This window comes from Silurus meridionalis, chromosome 6, assembly GCF_014805685.1.
Source record: "Silurus meridionalis isolate SWU-2019-XX chromosome 6, ASM1480568v1, whole genome shotgun sequence".
NCBI classification, from domain to species: Eukaryota; Metazoa; Chordata; class Actinopteri; order Siluriformes; family Siluridae; genus Silurus; species Silurus meridionalis.
In genome coordinates this window covers 12,536,836-12,561,634 of record NC_060889.1, presented here as the reverse complement: position 1 = coordinate 12,561,634, position 24,799 = coordinate 12,536,836, and the positions used below count along the sequence as shown (strand labels likewise).

General features: G+C 37.6%; 2 protein-coding genes across 3 annotated transcripts in view; both read left to right on the top strand.

Annotated features, from left to right (window-relative positions):
• nectin4a (nectin cell adhesion molecule 4a) overlaps window positions 1–10,482 on the top strand; it is a 12,744-nt gene extending 2,262 nt beyond the window's left edge. Inside the window, exons 2-11 of the mRNA XM_046852710.1 lie at window positions 276–473; window positions 929–1,096; window positions 4,107–4,385; window positions 5,042–5,159; window positions 6,533–6,684; window positions 7,300–7,459; window positions 7,593–7,668; window positions 7,792–7,851; window positions 8,009–8,200; window positions 8,444–10,482. Coding sequence (XP_046708666.1) covers window positions 276–473; window positions 929–1,096; window positions 4,107–4,385; window positions 5,042–5,159; window positions 6,533–6,684; window positions 7,300–7,459; window positions 7,593–7,668; window positions 7,792–7,851; window positions 8,009–8,200; window positions 8,444–8,896 — 1,856 coding nt within the window. The 3' untranslated portion in view covers window positions 8,897–10,482. The remainder of the gene's footprint in view (window positions 1–275; window positions 474–928; window positions 1,097–4,106; window positions 4,386–5,041; window positions 5,160–6,532; window positions 6,685–7,299; window positions 7,460–7,592; window positions 7,669–7,791; window positions 7,852–8,008; window positions 8,201–8,443) is intronic.
• Window positions 10,483–12,399: 1,917 nt separating this feature from the next.
• On the top strand, window positions 12,400–23,226 carry coro1b (coronin, actin binding protein, 1B). Of its 2 annotated transcripts, none has more exons than XM_046852656.1 (11): window positions 12,400–12,745; window positions 14,797–15,002; window positions 15,187–15,309; window positions 16,445–16,574; window positions 17,709–17,890; window positions 19,442–19,561; window positions 20,230–20,334; window positions 20,821–20,966; window positions 21,083–21,140; window positions 21,757–22,065; window positions 22,205–23,226. In XM_046852656.1, exons 2-11 carry the CDS (start codon window positions 14,799–14,801, stop codon window positions 22,325–22,327), a joined length of 1,500 nt encoding a protein of 499 aa, XP_046708612.1. In that variant the 5' UTR covers window positions 12,400–12,745; window positions 14,797–14,798; the 3' UTR covers window positions 22,328–23,226. The 2 variants fall into 2 exon arrangements, with proteins under 2 accessions (XP_046708612.1, XP_046708613.1); XM_046852657.1 differs by lacking the exon at window positions 12,400–12,745 and adding an exon at window positions 13,197–13,309.
• Window positions 23,227–24,799: the final 1,573 nt, after the last annotated feature.

Sequence of the window (24,799 nt, the reverse complement as noted above, 5' to 3'; positions counted from 1 at the left end):
TTCTTCCAGCAGCATGAAATTATTGTGGTAATTTTTAAAATTAATATTTATGGCAAATAGCCCAGTAAATGATGCATTCAAAAAGTAGTTTGTCACACTAGTTCATTTGTAATATATTAGTTTTATAATGTTTTTTTCTTTTTTGTACTATATGAGCCTTTTTGCTTCTTTTCTTTATATCATTTGTGCACGTTGTTTTTAATGTTTTTAAAGTTTATAAAAATATACATTTTAATAGTCTTTTCTTATTCACAATCTCTCTATCCAACTTGTAGTGGTCTGTGTAACTGGTGGAACATTAGTGGAACCCACTAGTGCAAATGTGTATACAACAGCAGAAGAAGAAGTGATCCTGCCGTGTAAGGTTCTGCCATCAGAAGGTGAAGTGATCGTTCAGGTTATCTGGATGCACATTAAGCCAGATGGGAGCGAAGAGCAGATCATAACTGTTCATCATGAGGCTGGACAGCTAGGTACCAAGCATTTGTTTTATCAGTTTGTAAGATTCGTTTGATTATGTCTAGAAAAAAGTGTTTCCTTGTTCCTCTGCTGTTAACCTCAAGGGTACGCGTTTTGAGCATTAGTATAGATCTTTTTGCTGTTTATGTATAAGTTAAATCATTTTAAGGTGCATTATATTCACAATTGCAGCTGAAAGCTTCGTAATATAGATTTTATTAATACTAATTGCCAAGACAGTACAGTTTACGACACTTTTTGGGAAAGTCAGTTATGCATTGCCAATGTTGTTTATTACAGACAAAAATTAAAGCTGCATGACTGATCTGTACGATCACAACGATCAGATTTGTAATATATTTCTGTACGAAAATATTCTTTCATCCAGGAGTCTATCTGTTATCTTTCTTTTAAAAAGCTATTGTTAATGTTATTTCGATCAGAGTTTTACTTTCCTTTTCTTTTTTAGAATCTCCTGCTTATGCAGGCCGCGTGCGCTTTGAATCCAGCACCCCCATGATCGATTCTTCTCTGAGGATCCTGAACACTAAGCTTTCCGATGAGGGACGCTATGTCTGTACCATTGCTATATTTCCTAGTGGAAGTGTAAAAAAACAAGTGTCTCTTACTGTGTGGAGTAAGTGTTTGCAAATATACTAGTTATCCATTCTCTCATATTCACCATATGTACAAAAATGAAGTACAACCTACAATGCTATAGTTTTAATATAAATTGGTATAGAAGAATAGCCATGCTTGTTGGGAGATCATATATTTAGCCCTAAACAAGCTGCAGCAATCAATGGCTTGGAGCAGAGAGAGCAAAATTTGTTGTGTTTTGTGGGTGGGAGAGCTGACTTTATAACTCAATATCAACCAGTATAACATTAGCCAAATCACATTGTCTGTGAGCTCATAAAGCAGGAAGATGCAGATAGCATTTTATTCAAAGTGCTGCCCTCTGACAGATAGATAGATAGATAGATAGATAGATAGATAGATAGATAGATAGATAGATAGATAGATAGATAGATAGATAGATAGATAGATAGATAGATAGATTACATACATACATACATGCATGCATGCATACATACATACATACATACATACATACATACATACATACATAATTTCTTTCCAATTAAATAGTTGGCCTTACTTTCCTAGAAGCACCAGGTAGCGATTGGGAAATGCCGATAAAAAGACCAAATTGGAGAGGAAATGGGGTGAAATTCATGTGAGGTGATGTGAAATCAGTGACTCAACCTTCCCCTAAACTGATTACTTAATCTGAATGCATGTATAACTTCTGAGTTGCCTGTTAATTAAAAGCATGTAGTGGGCAGCTCTCTTCTGGGAGGTTGGAAGCAAATTTCTAGGCCAAACAAAAGTATGTAGGAATAAACTAGCCTGTTTATTCAAAAATGTATATTTTCAAAAATATTTTTGACGATTAGCATTGCTGCCCCTCAGCTCCAGATTGCCCAATTTGAACCTGAGTTCAGGTTACTGACAGAAAAAGAAGAATAGACTTTGTCACATATATATTACAGCACAGTGAAATTTTTTTTTTCATATCCCAACTTGTTCGGATCCTGGGGTCAGAGCGCAGGGTCAGCCATGATATAGCGCCCCTGGAGCACAGAGGGTTGAGGGCCTTAAATCTTGACCTGCTGATCAGTAACCCAACGCCTTAACCACTGAGCTAGCTCTCTCTATATACAGTGTGTAGACCTGTATATACTCCAAATTTGAGTGTGCCTGTACTCTGACCTCCACAAAATATAATTAAGGTTCTGGGTTACTGATCAGAAGGTTGTAAGTTCAAGCCCCAGTATCACCAAAATGCCATTCTTGGGGCCCTTGAGCAAAAGCCCATTAACCATCTTTGCTCCAAGAGTAGTGAATCATGGCTTACCCTGTGCTCTAAACCCAGCTGGGATATCACTGGGATATGTGAAGAAAGTATTTCACTGTGCTGTAATGTATATGCGACTTGTATAAAGCACCTTTACCTCATTGTTAAACATTTACTGTTCTGGGTTGCTTACATGTGAATCAGTAGTGCATCAAATACAATGTGCCAGCTGCATAGAACTGACATAAAAGAAACATAAAATAAGTGTGTTAGTTTTATGCATTTTCTAATCCTCAAATATTAGCAAAGCACAGCAACATGACTGTGGAAATAACACTGCATTTATCATATTTATTTTTTATATAATATATTTACAGATCTATTAAGTAATTAATATTCCAGACAAAATATGGCCAAATACTGTATTTTTAAAATTTTATTCTGCTCCATTAACAGCGACAGGCACGGCACATTTGTGTACTGCAAACAGTTGTTGTATAAACCCACTCCAATTAAGCAACAGTTAAGGCTGCTCACTGCTCCTTAATCAAGTAAATAAAGGTTAAAATGGAAAACCAGTGAGCTATACAACATTTTTTCAAAATAACTTGATTGGCCTCAGGGTTCTTGAGTGGCAAGAATTTGAATCCTGAGGATGCCTGTCTGGGTAGGAGGGATGTCATTATTGCTCTCCCCTATAAGCAAAGGTGGAAAAAGTACACACATTCTTCACTCAAGTAGAAGTACAGATTCTCATGTTTTAAAAGACTCTGGTGAAAGTTGAAGAACTGACTGATTAATCGCATGATTGTCATGAGTTAATTCACAATTAATCGCAACTTAATCGCACATTTTTACCTGTTCTAAAAATATTAAATGAATACTTTTCTCATGATTAATACTCTATTAAACATGGGCATAGACAAATATGAATGCTTAAAGCAAACGTATGTTTATTATTAGTGAAGTCACACTCAACATAGAGCATGAATACAAAATATTCTTGTAAATGTGTTAATGTAATTAAGGTGTTTTACATTTACGTAAATCATCAGGACACAAAACAGAAATTTTGCTATGTTTCCACACGGACGGTTAATGAGGTGATACCGGAGAAACTGTACCTCTTCTAACTTCTAATCATACCGGATTACATAATCAGAGAGTATTAGAGAATTTGTTTATTTAAAAGTAGACATTTAGAGCTGAAAACAGTGTGCATATTGACATTTCACCAAATAGATTCAAACTAAAGTAACGAGCCTGGTTTAAAAATGTAAGAGGTAGAAAGTACAGATATTTCTGCAAAAATGTAATGAGTAAAAGTAAAAAGTTAAGTCCGGAAAATTAATAGTGAAGTAAAGTACTGATATTAGAAAAATCTACTTCGTTACTTCCCACCTCTGCCTACAAATCAGTGCGACACAAACTTATTTTAGGTGTCTGTCAATTCAAATGTAACAAAAAGATGTTTAGATGTTTAAAAAGCTGCAGTAACATGATAGAGAAAGTCGGCATTGGGTTGGAATTGGCGGATGACCATGATAGTATCAGAAAAATAATAATGTCCTTGTAATCATTTACAATAAAATGAAATTCTAACCGGCTGTCGATGGTCCTTTATTAAGTCAACTACATTAAGGGTGTATTGTTTCAGCAAATCATTATTTGACAGTTTTATGATGCCATTTTGCTGGAACCCCTGGCAAGGGTTTTTGGCCTAAATTACACATTGTGTTGATGTAATTCTTATATATGCTACATCTTGTGTTATTTTTCCCCTCAGCTAAGCCCATCTCGACATTGGACCCTTTCGTTCTAGTAGAGGGACAGCCTTTTCGACTGGCCGCCACCTGCCGTGCAATGGCTAAACCTCAGGCTGGTCTCTCGTGGGACACAGATTTGCCCGGCCAGAGCCAGAACCGCAGTCTGGAAAATGGCGTTACTTCCATCCAATACTCTCTTCACCCTCTGAGGAGTATGAATGGGCGCAAGCTGGACTGTCTTGTCTGGCATCCTTCTCTACAAAGTCCACTGAGGATCGAAAATAAACTCGAAGTGCAATGTGAGTTTAATAATGTTATGCTTTGTAGAGGTTGTCGTTGTGGATGTCACACAAGGATGCTGTGTTAGATTGTTGTTTAACATGCATACTGATTCTGATGTCACTGAATTGGTTATTAAGTCAGATTTTTTAGACAAGATCTATAGACAGTACATGTGACTCTGTTACAATTAGTAAATGCTTTTCTATTTAAAAAAAAAAAGGGTTTCTACCATGCCTATTTGTTAAGGGCTTTTTTGTACTTAAATAGCCCAAAAGAAAAGACTAGGTCCATTTAGTTAGCCGTTCTGAACCCGTGTTTTAACATGTAGAGGCTGGCTCTTAGCACCTGTTTTGTGTCTGTGACTACCCAGTTTCTGTCTGATTCATTGTCTTAACATCTTAAGTTACGAGAAATTATCCAAACACAGTTTGGGCGTGACCGCCTGAATAGAATGTTTTGCATTCGTTTTTTAAGCAGTGTGGTTCCCACTAGCAGTATTAATATTGTAACTTATTTTAATTATTTTTTTTATTAGTAGTAATAATATCATTGACACCATTGGCTGTAATGTGTCACCTACAATTTATGATCATCAGAAAGCCCTCCAACACAAGTTCATATAAGGATAGTGCATTCCCATTGATGTGTGTCTGTGTGTATGTGTGTGTCTTAGACCCACCGGATGCAACAATCTCAGGTTATGATGAGAACTGGTATGTAGGTCTGGAGGGTGCGCAACTACAGTGTGAGGCGGGAGGAAAACCCAAACCACACAACTTCACCTGGACCAGGTAAATTACCACAGCTCACAGTCTCTTTTTTATTTTTTTAACATTTGCCATAAAAGGCAAATAAAGTTGACACATGGAAATCCAAAAGGTAAAATCTTCAGACAATTACAGTAAGTAGCTGACTGAAAATCAAAACAGCCTTTAATGTGTTCTTGATTGGTTTCGATGGCAGATTTCCGATTCCTTTTCTTCCTATTCTTACTCATATAGGGGTCGTGTGATATCTAGCTAACATACACATAATATCGATAAACAAGAGTTCACTTAGATTCAACCCATGCTTACATAATCAACTAGTAAATGTTAGATACATAACACTTGTTTTTCCTTAGCTCTCACCAAGAAAGGTTGTTTTTTCTTTGTGTGTGTGTGTGTGTGTGTGTGTGTGTGTGTGTGTGTGTGTGTGTGTGTGTGTGTGTGTGTGTGTGTTTTCTCGCTGCCTACATGCCAAAGTAATCCTGGCTCAAGGTGTGGTATATCAGTGATTCAATCTTAATTCATTTACACACCCTGATTGATTCACTTCTTTGCCAGATCAAACGCTCCCGCACGCAGCCAATTGACCTTTTTGACCTCATTGATGTGGATTATCATTTGATTTCATTTATATGATTTTTTTAATAATTTATTTGTTTTATTAAGTTAACATTTGTTTTGTAATTATGTCATAAAATGGATCCCTAATTTTGCAATTGCCAATAAGAGCCTTCAAGCACATTCAGGCAGTTAGACACTTGGTTGTTGAACTTTGTCTTATGACACACCAACACACGCGCGCACGCTCAGTAAACATTTTCGTCAGGCATCGTAAGTCGAAGAACCTGTTCTGTATCTGCTTGGTGTAGATGCAAAGCAAGTAAAGTAAGTGTGTCCTGGTATCGTGTTCCAGCTTGTGCAAAACCGTCAGAAACACACAGGAGCACACACATTTTCACACGAAAGGAGGGAGAGGTGGATGAGAACGTTGGGGAAAAACAGTAGATGACTAGTGAATGAGTGAGCATGGGTTTGGAAAGGATGGACGTGTGAGAAAGTGCAGTTGTAAGACACATTGGGTCTTGGGAACAGCTGCAGTCAGAAGGCAATATGTATATGTGTGAATGGGCAAACATGATGACTCTCTGTCAGTATGCAAACTTATCAGTGCATCGTGTAAAACATCATGTAAAGCATTGTCCACACACTTCCTTGAATATAATCAGAGACTGCAGAAACAAAACAGGTCGATTGATAATCGAGGTGAATTAAAAATATATTTAAAAAAAATTTATAAAAATTGGATGATTTCTGAATCTCGAAGGGTGTGCATTACCTCTCTCCGTGTAACTTGTTAACCAGTAATATACATATAACAATATTTGTTCACTATACAGGAAAGATGGCAGTTTACCAGATGGTGTGACCGTGGAGAACGAAATAATGCGATTTGACAGGCCTCTCAGATTAACAGACAATGGAACGTATGAATGTGTGGCCACCAATACTGTGGGTTCTGAGAAAGTGCACCTGAAAATCGAAGTAACAGGTATGTATTTATTGTTATTTTATTTTACATTTTATCCTACTGAAAATAAACACAAAATATATACACCTGATATATAAAACTATGAATGGGGGTTCTAGTTAAACCTGCTGTTTATACCATATATGGTTTGCTTTTTTTTATTTAACGGTTTATAATAAGTAAACAAATATTTTGGCATTATTGCACTTATCTAACGTTTCAAGACTTTCAATCCAGCTTCTGTTTTGTACATTTTTTCAGGTGTTTACCGTTACTGACCCCTAGTGGTCACACAAGCACATGCACAACACGATATTTTTACCAGAGTAATACAGGTAGTCGTCGACTTACGACCTATGCAACTTACGACCACAATCGCTAGCCGCGGCGTACGACAGTGCGTACCAGCTTCCGACATAATTTCACAGTACTGTACATGTAGCCTACTCTACTTATGACCAAATCGTGTTACGACTGTCGTACGAGTGCGTCCCAGCTTGTGGGTTGTTACGACCGGTCTGTCGGTCCCAATCGTGGTCGTAAGTCGACGACTACCTGTAGATGATTAGTTGTGTTGGAGGAGTGAATGCACTAACAAGTCTGTGTTGTGTCTCTGTGTGTCCGTGTATAAAACAGAGGAACCCAAAAATCCGACATCGTTAAACAGCCTCCTGCTGATCATCACTGGAGCAGTTGCGGGGCTTTTGGTGCTCATCCTAGTGATTGTAGTAATAACAGTAAACCGACATCACAAGCGGAAAAACCAACAGCTGGCTTTGGAGCTGAATGAGAAAAAGTACAAAGAAATGTTTTTATTCCTTTATTCATAGTTTAATGCACCGAAGATGTATTAAGACCTTGAAATGCAATGTAGAAACCAATATCTAATAAAGGTTTTTTTGTGTTCAAAATCTCTCTCATTAACTCAGGGAAGAAATTAGCACTCTATCCAGACAGGCCTCGATCAGAAGAGTTGCCTCAACCAGCATAGATAATAAATACCAGGTATGAGCTCACACACCTACTATAACAACCACAACCCTGCAACAATGGAGCATCATTTATTAATCAGTCGCATATTACATTTCCTATTACTCATCTCCATCTTTCCCTCTCTTCTCTTACCAGATGGAAGAGCTCATACCATTAAGAGTTGAAGGAACAATACGGACCAGCCTCAGTTCATTGGTCAGTTTTTGTGTTTTCCTTCTTTCTCGTCTTGAGATTAAACGTAACGCTTTGTTAAATGTATTATTGTATTATTCAGTTTGCACACAAATTATTTTACAAGTTTTATATGAAATTGAGTTAGCTTTACCTTTTGTATTTTACATGCACAAAACAGGATCGACCCCGCTCTCGAGACAGCCATTCCACTTTAGGTGGAGTAGACAGTCTGGGTCGACCTGCCCTTTATAACACATCCAGACGAGGCAGGGAACGAACGATGGACAGAGAGAAAGATTTAGAGCGAGTTCCCAGTCGAGTGAAAGTGGACCCTTATGGCAGGAACAGCGATGCATCTTTGGTGCATCCGGTACGTACATTATACTGCTGTCCATCTTTATTTGTGTGTTTCAAAATAGAGTCCAGGCATGTCTCTATCCAGTCTAATCATAGTGAACAGTATTCATTATATAGAGCATTTACCTTTGTGTTGTGTTGAATTAATGAACCGCAGTTTGAAAAAACACAAATGTCTGGTTTGAGATCAAGAAGGCATGTGTTAGTTCATTCAATTTTCACTATATTTCACTTGTTATTGTTTGTTCATTTACAGGAGAGCCACTTCCACCCTCCTCTACAGCTTTCCAATTTTTCAGTGGAGCAGACTGCTGAAATTATCCGGTCTCGAAACGGTAGCGCCATCCTACCAGCAGATGGCAGACCACAATCAGGAGGAGGCAGCATAACTAGCATCAGAGCAGGCAGCAGAGGGCATCATTCCCCATTAAATTTAACCTACCCCATGCTTCCAGATGACGAAGACATGAGGCCAGTCGATGAAGCGTCAGAGTTTTCCAGGGGCCAAATTGAACCCGACGGCATGGATAACGGAGGCAGCGAGACGGCAAGCTCGCAAATCTCAGAAGCAATGTCCAATCACTTTGAGCATACTAACGGTACGCTGTGGCCCAAGGCGAAACCAAACAACATCTTATTAGCACCAGAGACCACTCGATTACACCCTGTACATTCAAACATGAATCATCACGCGCCTCAGATAGTGTAACTCTCAGAATTCAACACTGGGAACTATCATTGAGCCACAACGTACTGGCTGCCATTCATATGCTTTTTTGTGGATTCTGAAAGACCTGGAAGAAATACTGAGATTGGAACTTTGGCAAGGGAACTGAAAGTTTCACAGCAAAACTACTACTACAAAAGCTCAATGTGATGTTTTGCGATTCATGCCAGCGACTTATCATCTGTAAAAATACATATATATCTATTTTTATATGACATATACTTGGATCGAGTGGTATTAAGTGTGGGGCTGACTTTCCCTGACTGCATGTTTCCAATGCGCACACGCTTTATTGTGGATGAGTATTATCTAATCGAACACTTTCAAATGCGAGAAAGGAAAGCCGTGACTGTGAAACGATGCCACGACAAAGAGAGTGAACTGTGTCGTCCTGTTCGTCTTGCGGATTAAACGTCTGTTTACCTGGTAACTTTTCTTTTAGCCTTCGAGGAATTACAATGGCATGAGCTGTGAGCTATGTCTTCTTATAACTATATAAAAGTAACAGTATATGCTGACATGAAGTATTATTTGTAAATGTTATGAATTAAGTCAGCCAATTTTGCTCATGGTTTAGGTCTTAGGTCTTAAAATGTGCTTAGAGTGAACATTATAAGTACATATAAATGTTAACCACTTACACTCATACTTCCACTGCTCACATAATGCAATATTAGTATAATAATTTTGGATGTACAGTTGCTGGATGATAAAGGGTTCAGGGATGTAAAAGATGGGAATGCCGAGACCAATTAGTTTATTAAATTAGAGGGCTTACTTTAAAAAAAAAATTAAAAAAAAGTATTCAATGCTTTATCTCTGTATATGAGGACAAGCTTTACCTGCTGTTTACATATATATATATATATATATATATATATATATATATATATATATATATATATATAATATAATTTGTTTTGTGTGTGTGAAAAGATAGAAATCTGTGTGAAACTGTTACATTACCCTGTTGCTTGTATGTTGCCTCTGTGCTGCTGAATAGTGCTTGGAGTGGGAGAAATAGTGCTATGTCTGCAAAATATGTGTTTGTAAATGCCAATGTAATATGCAGTGTAATATTATATGTTTCGTTATTTCTATACATTCTTGACAGATTATTGTGCTTGTTCCTTGACACAGTGGACAAACCACAAAGGTGCATTACGATGAAAAAAGTAAACCTGGTCATGGTCATTGTAGATTCGAAACCTATCCCAGGATCACAAGCTGTGAATCAGGCACACAGATGAGATGAAAAGGAGTTTTACATTGGGGTGATGTAACATGCGCTCGGCTGTCACTCTGCTGTATTATCTCTGACATACAACACTTTTCTTACTACAACACTTATTAATACTATTATTATTATTGCAACTGCAGCTGCATTTGAAATCAAAGGAATCCCCAGTACCCACATCAGGCACACTTTCTTTCGCACCTTTTGCATATGGGAAGTTTAGTGTTGCCACACCCCACACATAGAGGCTTTTACAGGGAGGCAGCAGTGTGCCACTCTTGTGCCTGTCACTAAATTCTAACTGTAATAAAATCATTATGTTTAAGTTTTATATGCTCAGGAAACCGGTTTCCTTGGCTCTGTGATTGCTGCTTGGTCAATTCTCCTTCACTGCTGCTGAGGATCGTCCCACATGGATGGTCCCACAAGATCACTGTGAGATTATTGAGACTAGTACCCCATAGAAAACTTGGAATAAATTGATATTGTTTTATTTTGGATTGTCTTAGGACTGCCATAGAAAAACAACTGCACTTAAGTCTCACTGAAGACTAAACGTCAACAAATAAAATTAGAAAAAGCTAAAAGTGTAATTAATTTAGAAATAATTCTAATCCTCATACACATAAGCTCAAAAGTTTTTTTTTTACATACTACTACACAGTAAGCTATAGAACAGTTAAAATGAAAATATTCAAATGGTGGATAAAGTACACCCTTTCTGTACTTTAGTATAAGGACAAATCCCCTTCTAAGATATGAATCCGAGTCAAAAATGCACCTTTTACTTTTTACTTAAGTAAAAGTACAAAAGTACTTGCTTCTGAATGGACTTGAATATATAAAAAAAGTGCTGCTAACAACTCTATGTAAAAGATTTATGCAATTTAATGCTCCATTCTGCTGAGCATCATACTTTTCTAAAGGAGGGTTACGAGGAGTTTAGGTACCTGGGGGTCATCAGTGCAAAGTAATGGAGAGTGTGTTAGAGAAGTGAAGAAAAGAGTGCAGGCAGGGTGGAGTGGGAGGAGAAGAGTGACAGGAGTGATTTGTGATAGAAGAGTATCTGCGAGAGTGAAAGGGAAAGTTTATAGGACTGTGGTGAGACCTGAGATGTTGTATGATTTAGAAACAGTGGCATTGAGTAAAAGACAGGAGGTGGAGCTGGAGGTAGCAGAGCTAAAGATGTTGAGGTTTTCGTTGGGAGTGATGAGGATGGACAGGATTAGAAATGAGTTTATTAGAGGGACAGCGAATGTAGGACGTTTTGGAGACAAAGTGAGGGAGGTGAGATTGAGATGGTTTGGACATGTGCAGAGGAGGGACATGAGTTATATCAAGTCAAGTCAAGTCAAGAGGCTTTTATTGTCATTTCTACTATACACAGTGGTACACAGTACACAGTTATATTGGTAGGAGAATGCTGAGGATGGAGCTGTCAGGAAGGAGGAAAAGAGGAAGGCCAAGGAGGAGGTTCATGGATGTGGTGAGGGAGGACATGCAGGTAGGTGGTGTGAAAGAGGCAGATGTAGAGGACAGGGGGGTATGGAGACGGATGATCCGCTGTGGCGACCCCTAATGGGAGCAGCCGAAAGAAGAAGAAGAAGAAAGGTACAATTGTAGTCTCTCAAACAGTTTATTCCAAGAAACGTGGAGCAACAAGGCTTTTCTGAAATGTCAAATGGAGTTACATAAAAGCAAAAGATACTGTCCAATACTGCTAAATAGAGTCCATTCATTAATTATATGTTAATATGTGTGTATATATGTACACACACACACACACACACACACACACACACACACTATATATATATATATATATATATATATATATATATATATATATATATATATATATATAGGTTTAGCGGTACACGTAGTCGCACTGAAATCTTTCGGTACAGGGCTTTCAGTTAGGTACCCTCGGAAATGAGTTTCCCTCAGGAACGTGTTAAATGGCAGACCACGAGTTTGTTTATTGGCACAAAGCTCCCACTGCTGGGCCCTTGAGCAAGGCCCTTAACCCTCCCCTGTTCAGTTGTAATTCGCTCTGGATAAGGGTGTCTACCAAATGCACTAAATGTATTTGTGCCAATTTTTGTGGTACCAAAAAAATATGGAAATAAAATAACAGCATATTTATAGTAAATTAATGTGGGTGAGTGTTTCTTTTTTTTTTCCTCGCACTTTTCTGGCACATTGTGAGACTCTTATTCTAAATTTCCAGCTCTGAAACATGAAACCTCAGGTGTCTGCTCCTGTATGTGTGCGTCTGCTGATATTTTTGTCAGTACAATAAATAAACATTTACCTGAGAACCACATCGCACATAAACCACATGCACGCGTTTCCTTCATTTTCGTGCAAACAACGCGTCCATTGTGAAAACAGCCACCAGGACGGGTTTGGAACAGGAAATAGGATGTTTCACACACACACCGCACAAAAAGGCTGTGCATACTCCCTTACTGTGTAGTGCGTGTAGTGTGCTGGAACTGTCCTTGTTCTATACTACACTGTGTAGGAGGGCAGTGCGCGCTCTGGGACGGAGCCCAGTGCCTCCCGCTCCGGTTGCGATCACACTGCTGTAGGTAGGTAGAGCACAAAAATCATATCATTCATCATTTCATCATTTGATTCGATTCAGCTTCTAAATAGTTCATTGGGTGCAATGTGTTAATATATATATATATATATATATATATATATATATAGGTGCAAAAATAAAAAAGTATACTGTATATATATTGCGTGAACAGACGCTTTCGAGATCTGACATTTGATGCTACATACCGGGACACTTCATTCTCAGCAGTTTGGATGGCCGCTCGTGCGCAACCTCGAGCCTGGTCATTATTTTTTTAAACGGAGTGTTCATAATAGATTACACATTTAATATTACACTATGTTTATAACCAGGGGTTTCGAATGAAATAGAGAATGTTATCCCTATTTGTTTTCTTCTTCCTAATGGATAAAGTGTCTTTCTGGTGTAGAATTTTTTTCCACCTGGTTATGCAAAACTATAACGACGATTTGAAAGGATTCGTTTACTGTGTGTGTGTGTGTGTGTGTGTGTGTGTGTGTCAGAGGATTATCTATTGTCTTTGCTCTCAAGCTGCCCTTTATTTTTCCAGCAAACCCTAAAACCTAAGGTATAGTAACTCTAACACTGTTGATTAATCGATTTTTGCATCGCACGCGCATTCCTAATAATCGATTATTAGGCCTACTGAGTTGCAGTGTCATAGTTTATGTTTGTGCATTTGCCATTTGCCGTGTATTGCTTTCGGCGTGGTTTAGAATCGTTTATAGGCTACTAAATGTAAAAATAAAAAAAAAAAAATACAACAAAACTGCATGATCGGTTCACAAGCTCTTGTTTGCAGTGCTTCAAACAGCACATATTGTTCTTTTTTTTTGCTTCAAATAGTTTTACTAAAATTATTAAAATAACATGCTGGTCGAATGGAAACGATATTGTTTTGCTCCTTTTACTCTTCAGTATTCCTGATATTAGAATGCGGCTAGCTTCTGCACAGAGTAAAAACAAATACACGAATCTGATTGGTTAATCGCGTTTTCACCATAACCAATAAAATGCTATTAAACAAATTAGAGTGGGTAAATTTAAATGAATCGTGAGCATCATGGCGGCGCGATTAGTGCGCAAAATAGTGATGTTTAACGCATCATAAGCACCTGTGCTACATGTTGTAACATATGTTGTGTTAACACTTGTGAATAAGCATCGATATTCTATTCTCCACAGCTGCACTTCTGGGTTTGTCCGTAGTTATCAGAAGCTTATTGTCAGATTGCTGGACTTTCATTGTTGGAGCAATTAATTCATTCAATAAGTCGTTCATTCATTCATTCATTCATTCATTTGCTTTCCTATAAAATGGCATCCTTGTTGAAAAACCTATAGAAACCCTCAAACAATTTGTTTATCTGCTTGTAAGTTGTTTGTCGTCTATTGGTGGTTTGTTATGTCTAGTGGTTAAGGACCAATTGGACAACTTTGACAAATTGTAGATCACAAGTTGATCTCTTCTAGACACTAATAAGGACCATTAGGACATCTCTAAACCTCCAAATCGATTTTTATTTATTTTATTTGGTTTAATGGCTCTATAGACTACATATATAGATTGAATACGATATTGTATTTTTTATGGGAAATATATTTAGCCCGGTGAATGATGAAAAAAATAAATTATGTTTCAATTGCACTTATCCATTATAATCTTTAACAGCAATACTGATGTTGTGTATGTGTGTTGAACAATCGAAGGCTATATCAAACAATATGTTAAATATTCTTGGTTCGTTGCCTTGGACAGAATGCCTGTCTGACTTGTGGAAGAAGAGGTTTTCATGTTTACTTCTAAAGTATGAAATTATAGCTTTTGTAAAAAATTAACACACTCAGTGCATCACCATCCTCTAATGGACTTGCTATTAGTCTTCATGGAGTGCCAATGCTATCAACACAGTGTTCAAACAGGCCCTAACCTTTTATAGCTACGTCTTTAATGATTGAGATTATGCATGTGTCACTAGTTAGTATGATTTCCATTCTACCTAATACATTATACTAAATGTCAAAAACTTTCTAATGGTTGTTTGTTCTTCCTAGTCATGTCCTTCAGGAGGGGTGTGGTTAGGCAAAGTAAGTTCCGACACGTATTCGCCCAGGCGTGGAAGGCGGAGCAGTGTGTGGATGACATCAGAGTTACCCGTGTGACATGGGATGGGCAGCTCTGTGTAGCAAACCCCAAGTTTATCGCTGTTATAACTGAGGCTGGAGGAGGCGGAGCCTTTCTCGTATTACCACTCACAAAGGTTACAAAATATACCTGAACATAATTCAATAAATGTATTTGTAAAACTCTTTCACTGTTTTAGTTTTTAGCAGTATCCAGTTGATGGATAGCCAACAATTTAACAGAAGGCAAAATATCTGATTATATATTGAAATCAGTGTAGCTGTGTGTTATATGTAGCTGATTGTTATATTTTTTTGTAGACCGGTAGAGTGGACCAGTCCACTCCCACTGTATGCGGCCATGCTGCTTCTGTGCTCGATATCCAGTGGTGTCCACATGATGACAACATAATTGCCAGTGCTTCAGAGGACTGCACAGTGAAGGTATTTGCTCCATGTGAACAAAGGAACCTTTGGTGTCGATATAGGTCAAATGTAAAATTTGTCATGCGGTTCAGAATATATTTGCAATAAAATATGCAGTATAGTGGTCTTATAGCTTTATGCTGGACAACTGCAAAAAGTAGCTTGCACACATTTCATCGCAGAATATGGATCGTATTGCAATATAAATATACTGATTTTCATAAAAAACAGGCTTAGATGTGGCATCATGACATCAGTGTTTTTTTAACTCACTTTAATAAGTGGAACTTAGCTGATTTCTTAAACCTTCAACCAAGTGGCAAAGCAAAAATAAGATTTTACGTGTCAGTTGTAGTTGACTGAATTAGACTTTGCTTCTTTGATTTTTAATACAGTATGATTGGGCTGAGGTAAAATGACAAAATGAAAACAGAATCCTAGAAATGCATATAAATGTATTAAAAAGTAAAAAGTAGAAGCTCTTTTGCAGCATCCTTCATGGCAAATCCTGTAAAGTTGAGTCAGGTTGGATGAGGACCTTCGGTGGACAGACACTTTCAGGTCTCTTCAGAGATATTCAATAGGTTTTAAGTCGGGGGACTGACTGGGCCACTGTAGGACATTCACAGAGTTGTCTTTAAGCCACTCTATGTTGTTTTTTTAGCTGTGTGGTTGTTTTCATGTGGAAAGGTGAACCTTCCTGAGTTCCTGAGCGCTCTGGAGCAGGTTTCATTTAGGATATTTCTGTACTTTGCTGTATTCAGCTTTCCCTCAATCCTGACCAGCTGCCAAGTCCCTGCTGCAGAAAAACACCCCACAGCATGATGCTACCACCACCACACTTCACTGTGGGGATGGTGCCTGGTTTCCTTCAGACAAACTGTTCAAGCTTGATTTCATTATACAATAGAACCTTGGCTAAATCTTGTTCTGTTGATGCAAAAGCCTGAATACTTATGTTCATGTGATATTTCAAGTTTTCTTTTTAATAAATTTACATATTTCTAGAATTCAGTTTAGTTAGTTTAATAATTGTTTGCCATGCGTTCGTTTTAAGGATGTGTTCAATACTATTGCGAATGAACAGCTTTATTTGATTTTTTTTGCTATGTAAAAGGGAATTGAAAGAGGTCTTGTGTTTCAATGATGTTAGATATGGCACATTCCGGATGGCGGCCTCACAGTGCCAATGACTGAGGCTACAATAACTCTAGAGGGACACAGTAAAAGAGTGGGCATTCTGGCCTGGCACCCTACTGCACTGAACATCTTACTAACTGCAGGTAATGTCTTTGCATGTTGTGTACTGTGTATGCATGTGTGTGCGTGTGTGTGTGCGTGTGTGTGTGTGTGTGTGTGTGTGTGTGTGTGTGTGTGTGTGTGTGTGTGTGCATGTGTATATGTGTGGTTTTGCATTTGGCCTCCTTCACATGCCAAATTTGGATAATTTAGTTAAGCATCTTTTGGCTCACCTTAGTCTTTGTTCGAGGTCAGAGGTTAGAGGTTGTTTTTACTACTTTGTCTGGGTTAGATAGAATTGAACAAAATGGAAAATGATATGTTTTGTCCAAACCAACAGGGAAATTCATAACAAATTTCCCAATTTTCTTTTCAATTGCCCACATAAGACATACAACAGGCACACAATAATCCTTTATATTATTATCAACACCTGCACATTTGGTTATTTTAGCACTTATCTAATTAGCTGATCATGTGGCATCAGCATAATGCAAATAATCATGCAGTTACATCCGCTAATGTTAATGTTCACATCAAATATCGGAATGTGGAAAAGTGTAATCTCTGTGACTGATTGTGGCATAGTTTGGTTGGTTTGAGTATTTCATAAACATAGGATTTACTGGGATTTTCACACAGAACAATATCTAGAGTTTGTACAAAGAAACAAACAAACAAACAACAAGCAACAGGCCTGTGGGTGAAAACAGTATTTGTTGATAAGAGGGGTTCGAGAAAAATGGTCATATTGTTCTTAGCAGATTGATAAATGGATAGCAGAAGACCACATTGGACAATCCTGCCATCCAACAACAGGAATCTGATACTAAAGGTGAAGCTATGTGTACAGACTCACCCAAACTAGATAGATGAAGATAAGAAAAATACCATTCCATCTCCTGTCAGTTTATCACCTTTTCTGGTCTTAAAATTGTGTCTATAGTTTTGTGTGTTTTGGGAAATGCCTACATTTTGTTTATGAAACCGATTCCAGGGAGTTTTTCTGTGCAAGTGATGTGTAAGAAGCACAGCCAGGGACGACACTCCTACAACTAATTTGCATTAGCATGCAAATGTTGAAATTGTAAATTCTTGCACTCATGCTTTGAGATTTGTTACTACATGTGTGCAACTGAAGAGTTTCTTTCTCTTTGTTTATTTTGACTTTTTCTCAGGTTGTGATAACCTATTGTGCATATGGGATATTGGCACTGGTGAGCTGGTGTATGAGCTGAGTGATGCTCATCCAGATCAGATCTACAGTGTGTGCTGGAACAGAGAGGGGAGCGTGATCTGTACTACCTGCAAAGACAAAGCCTTGCGGGTTATTGACCCTCGACGAGGCACTATACTTAAGGTCAGTTTTAACGTGGCTAGGGGGCCTACAGAAGACGTGTCTTACAATAGAAGGATCATGTGAGCTCCAGTTACAGGCTGCTTTCCTTACAGATAAAAATCCAAGTGTTATTCTCAGCCCAGAGCCTATTCTCTAAATGTGTGCCATTTGTGTCCCACAATATTATTTGTACAAATGTTTATGTATCTTGAATATAAAAAATATTTTGAACACAGCTTAAGTGTCTTCCACAACAAATGTGTATATATCAGATGCATAACTTCAAATGTCAATACCTTTGGAAATAGGCAGTATAATACAGTATAATTACAGTATAATTAAAATATTTCCAAAATCTCACATTTTTTAAAATCATTTTATTTTATTTTTGCATTAATGCAAGTGATTCTATCTTGCATCCCATACTTGAAATGTTTTTCCCAATGAACCTTTCATTATAGCTCTTGAAAAATGTACATTCTAGTTTACACAACATTCACATAGCCCTGTTACCTGAATGCATTCGCATCTGAAATGTCACATGATCACCCGGAAGTTGGATCCTATTTCCTGAAAATCATGTGAATAATAAAATTTTGTATTCCTTTCTTTTTTCTTTTCATCTACAATTATAATGTGATATCGAATGATTGTGTATTATTCACTTTGATGTTCTTTCAGCTTCTCCCATTAGGGGTCGCCACAGCGGACCATCCGCATGTTTGATTTGGCACGTTTTTACGCTGGATGCCCTTCCTAACGCAACCCCTTCCCATTTATCTGGGCTTGGGACCGGCACTAAGGCTTGTGCAACCCTAATGGCTGGGGTTGGTTCCCTGACCGGGGATCGAACCCGGGCCGCATTCACAGAATAAACCTTGTTTTTACAAATTCCTCATTAAAAGTAAATTATAATAAAACAAACATAAAAAAGAAATTTTCTGTAAAAAACAAAAACAAGTCAAGCCCAAAATGAGTAAAGATTTTTAATGGTTGTAATAACTAATCATTAGTCAAACAAATCACACACTTCTGAGAGCTCCTGTGACTACTTGCTCAATAACTGTTGCTGTTTGGGAAACCAGCTAGAAACCCTGACGTTTACCATATAGCCTTCTTGTACATAAAGTTAAAATAATAATGATTTTAATGTTTAAAAATGTTTTCTTGTCAAAATTTAGCATGTGTCTGGGTTTTGAAGAACATCAACACTAAATGGAACAGCATTGACTCTTCTTTCTATAAAAAGCTGTCTGCAGTTTTACCTTTCATACCCTATCATAGTTACTTTGGAAATATATCTGTAATGAGTGACTTTATCATTTAGTTTAGTTCTTGCTAATTTCCTGACCAATGATTTGTTATTAAACCCATTAAAAGCTAATTTCTTCCACTATTTTTAACAGCAAATGTACAACTAAATCACCCTGCATTTACAGAGTCACCTTCATTACTACAGCCAAACTTCTAATCTCTAATGGTTTAGACTTTTTGTATTCGTCTCTCCTAACTGTATACTGCGTGGCTGTTTAACATGAACTGTTTCTGTTTTTATCCCGCTCTTTCCCTCAGGTGCGGGAAAAGGCTCATGAGGGCACCAGGCCAATGAGAGGTGTCTTCCTTGCTGATGGAAAAATCCTGACAACCGGATTTAGCCGCATGAGTGAGAGACAGCTGGCTTTATGGGATACGGTAAGACAAACACCACCACCACATTAGACGATAAAAAAATATTGATTATTATATTGATAATTTCTACATATAGTATACCAAATTTTCAATGTTTTTAAGTCCTAATAGTAGCACTGAGATTCACAGTATGGTACTCAGTATAAGTATTTGAGCCATATCATAGATCAAGCACAACTCAAGTGCAAAAAAATGACAATAACAGCCTTACTTGTTTACTTTTCAGGCTTAGTTACTTTCACAAACATGCATTTTTACCCCCTACTTAGCTAATTCGGTGATAAATTTTAAAACTACCAAGCAAACTTTAGGATTTATCTGACATCGTTGGAAATATGGTAGTTAACATTAACTAGCAAGCTGTGATAATACCCTCTAAAGTTTGCTATTTTTAATTTGGATGTTATTTAACATTAGCTAGCTTTGAAGGTTTTTCTCAGATGTTAGCTTCCTAACAATATCTGTCTATCTACTGTAGTTTACCTATTATATAATTTTTACGTGTCACACAGTTTCATAAATCCTGTAGCATATTGTAATATACCAATGTTCCATTGCACTCATACACGCCCATCCAGCATTTGTTTTTTAGTTACAAATATTTTTTATAATATTATACACAGGTTACAATTTACAATTTATGTTCTTATGTGTGTTGTTTTAATTATTAGAAAGATCTCTCCGAGCCAATGGCTGTTCAGGAAATGGACACCAGTAATGGAGTTCTCCTTCCTTTCTATGACCCAGATACAAACATGGTGTATCTGTGTGGAAAGGTAAAACGTATTCAGATATACACTGTCACTTTTACCAAAGACATTTCAGAGATTTCACTGGTTACTTATTACTAACATTTGTGCCAAAAAAAAAGAACCTACAGCTCAATGGCATTACAATTATTGTTATTGCAATAACAACCATTTGTTATTAGCCATATAATTATTGAAAAAGTATTTATTTTATTCATACCTGATGGTGAAATCCTTTATAAATAATACTAGAAATTCAGGAGCTTCTTTAAAAATATTCAGTTTGCCAGATGGTGGTGTATATTTACCTAGTTTTGCCTTTTAGTGAAATTACAGAGACTAGCTCTCTTTTTCTTTTTTTTTAGAATATTCATTTAAAATCATTTCATTGTAACCCTTTTTAGAGCTTTAACATCCATGATCTATGAAATTTTAGTGCTTAGATTTGAATGTGCTACCAAGCCTTGTTAAAAGTTATACCTATTTATTAATTTCCCATAATCTATCTTTCAGGGTGACTGCACCATTCGCTACTTTGAGGTGACCAATGAGTCTCCCTACATCCACTTCCTTAGTCTCTACAGTAGCAAGGAGCCTCAGCGAGGAGCTGGTTTCCTCAGCAAGAGAGGAGTAGATGTTAACAAGTGTGAGATTGCCAGGTAAAAGTAGCTTAAAAAAAACTCACAAACCCATACAATCCATAAAATCATGTTACCTGAGTACAATGTCTGACCATTCTTATATCTTTTTGTGTGTTTCCTTTCATTTCATCCAGGTTTTATAAACTTCACGAGAGGAAGATTGAGCCCATTTCCATGACTGTGCCAAGAAAGGTCAGTTGTGTTCACTGTTTGTTTTAATGCAAATTCTATATTAGTAATATTAGAAACATATTGAGGTGGAAATTTACCTATTCAAGAAGTCGCTACCAATACATGAATGCACAAATATGTCATCAAGGTAATTCCATTCATGAGCTCGGGTTGCCAGAGTGCTCCAAAAGACTCGTGTTTTGCATGAATGTACATAGAAGCCTATATGAATTATTCATCATATAGGAAAAAAAAGAGAAAAGCACATGATATGTTGCAAACAAACTTTAACATAGAGCCTTCTTAATGTTTTACATATGAACTGGCTATTCCTCATTGTAGATGTTTTTCTCTTGTCTGAAAATTTGTGGCTAACTAAGATTGCACTATTGCTTATATCTCTGTTATTTGATAAGAGTATAAAACCGGGCTTTTTGCAGAACACATGAGCCTGAAACCACATTTGAACAGATATTTTCCGTGTCATATAAAAGATACATAGTTTTTACAATTCACCAGAGTATATTAAATATTTGCTCAAATATCTAAGAGATTGTTAAATCTGTGTTCTAAAAGATGACGTATTGTTAAGAAATTGGAACCGATTTAACATTGCTGTCATATAAATGCTTTCCAGTCAGACCTGTTCCAGGGGGATCTGTATCCAGACACTGCAGGCTTAGAGCCCTCTCTACTGGCCGAAGACTGGATTGCAGGGCAAGATGCACCCCCCATCTTAGTCTCCATGAGTGGCAGCTACAACGTTCCTGCGTCCAAATATAACACACTGCGCGGAAGACCGAAACTGCTACCTCAGAGCAACTCGGCTACTAGCATCAGCACTACCGCTCTCAGCACGAACACTGCTGCCAGACAGACAGGGAGTGAGAGGACACCACTATTTAGGAGGGAAGTTGAAGGAGGGACGGACCGCACGAGGAAAGGGGTATAAAAACAAACTGGGTCTTTAACAACACCAAGTGCAACAAGATTACACTGATTTAGAGTTTCCTTTTTCTTTTTTTGTATTACATTCTGTCCCTTTCTTTCCTTATAATGCTGTATTCATCTGTTTCCTTTCCCAGGACGATCAGCTGGCTGACATTCTGACAGAAGTTCGTGCCCTCCGAGCACTTGTGTTAGCTCAGGGTCACAGGATTGACGCACTCGAAAGGCAACTAGCGCGACTTGATGAAGGCGAAGTGTGACATCACAGCCTTGACCGCATCTATTATAGCTTTACATTACTGCGAAGGGTCCTAAGAAATGCAATTTAAAACCTTAAGTGTAACAAAATATACATCGAGCGCTGACATTTTAAGCTTGATTTAGAGAGTAGATCTATGTTAATTATCATGAGCAGATAAACAGTTGTCTAAAAAAAAGAGGATGTTTTATTAAGCTTTTACATCAGGTACTGACTAATGCTGCTAATCGGAAACTGATTTGGGAAAGATTGCAGTATGGGCTGAAGTACTACATTTTTGTGGCACTAGCATTTGGGTGTGCAGCTCCTTGATCTAAAAGGTGTCAATTAGCAAACAATATGGAACCCAAAATCCCACATGCTGTACTCTTTAGCAGCCTTTAATATCTAATAGCCTTGATGATCATAATGCAAACCTTTGTCTATTGACCAGAACTGTTAAAAATTCATTACTATTTTTTATTTCTTTTCACTTGCATTAGAATGGCATAGCTCTTAACAATGTAGTCGTTGTGATGTGTGCAGTGTGGGATAGGAAGTACATTTGGTTTTATAGATCTTATTAGAGACTGTTTTGTGTAGGGAGACTCTGTTGGCTGTATGTATTCTCAAAGCCTATGTAGCACTGACAATTCACTTATTCAGACGTTCTGTCTGCATTAAACGAGACAACATTTCACTCTTCTTAGTTACTTAATAAATAAGCAGGGCTATGGTGGATTTATTTATTTTTTCATTACCACATGCTGTATATTTGTGCACTACAATCAGGGATGTGTTTGCTCATCCTTTGCCTTCAATCAATTTGTTTACACAGGCTTTATGTGATGAAATGTGAAATACATGTTTTCTTGAAGATTTGTCATTTAAAATAAAAACCCATAGGTCTATGACTGTGAATTGGTTAGTCGTTGATTATACAGCATCTCAAAGGCTTTATCGTCGTTTCAGCCCTACAGGTAGTAAAGTACACAAGTGACATGAAACAATTTTCCTCCAGGCCCAAGGTCCTACATAACCAATACACGAGTTAAATAAGACAACACATAACTGAGTGCAAGCAGTACACAGACTGTAAGTGATTCCAGTCTCTGTGCTAGAGTCAATTGGTTTGAAGAAACTTGCACAGTCTGGTCAAGGGGTTCTTTTACTGCTTTCATACCTTACTGCAGAGTGAGACACACTCCTAAACTTTGGAATAGTCTTCCTGACAGTGTTCAGGGCTCAGACACACTCAGTTTAAGTGCGGATGAAAGACGTATCTTTTTAGCAAATCCTACACCTAACACACATCACATATAACCTTGTGCTCCAGTACATCTAATCACATGCACATTATCAACTTTTGCAGGTTAATATTAAAAACAGCAGCTACGCTAATTCCTCTCCACTGCTTTTCTTTCTCTATCCATCCCGAGGCATCCCGTGGTTGCACCAGATCCAGTTGTGTCCCACCTCATAAAGATTATGGACCTTCAAAGAAGTAGATGCTGACCCCATCTAGAGACGTATTTATTTTTAAAGGCTCTGGCATGGAGAGGCCAGTTTTGGATCTACGATGATGTTTTATGAGTTGCTCAGTAGCTCCTGGTTCCACAACGTCAACTGATTGTCAAAGTAGAAACGACATAACTTATAATCTTTATTCCGGTGCTCTCCGTGTTAGTTCTCACTCTCCGCTGTTTTGTATTGCTTTAAGATTTATAATCACACACTTGATATCACCTAAAATAGAATAGGTTTCCCTTTCGAGTCTGGTTCCTCTCAAAGTTTCTTCCTCATAACATCTAAGGGAGTTTTTCCTTCCACAGTCACCCCAGGCTGCTCATCAGGGATAAATACACATAGTTCACTTTAACTCTAAACTTGAACTTGATACCATCACTTTTCTGTCAGCTTAAACCATTCTGAATGTTCTTTTCTGAATTCTCTTACCACCTAAATGTTTTGAACTGTCAAAGTAAATTTTATTTTAGTTTTTCACACTTCACACTATTCTGTCAAAGCTCTAGAGACTGTTGCATAAAGAATCCCAGGAGAGCAACAGTTTCTGAAATACTCTATTCTGCCTTCTGGCACCATTTATTAGTATCTGAAGTGTCTCTCGACCTGTAGTTGCATGATTGTATGCATTGTACTTCTTTATAATTGGTTAATTGCATGAATGAGCAGGTGAACAGGTGTTCATAATAAAGTGGTCAGTGAGTGTAGATAATTCCTTAGACAGTTATAGAAATGTATGCAAGGATAGTTAATGAAACTAGTGTAGTGCAGTAACTGTGACTTATACATTTGGTGGAATCAAATGGAGTAAGTAGAAAAGTACTGTAATTACAAACAGGAACTTTAGAGAGTAAGCACAAAAACACAGTGCTTCATTTTTCATGCATGATGCACAGTGAATCACAGAGGACCAAATGCATGCTCTAGAGCCAAAAATAATCCAAACTGTTATACTTTTTTTTTCATTATT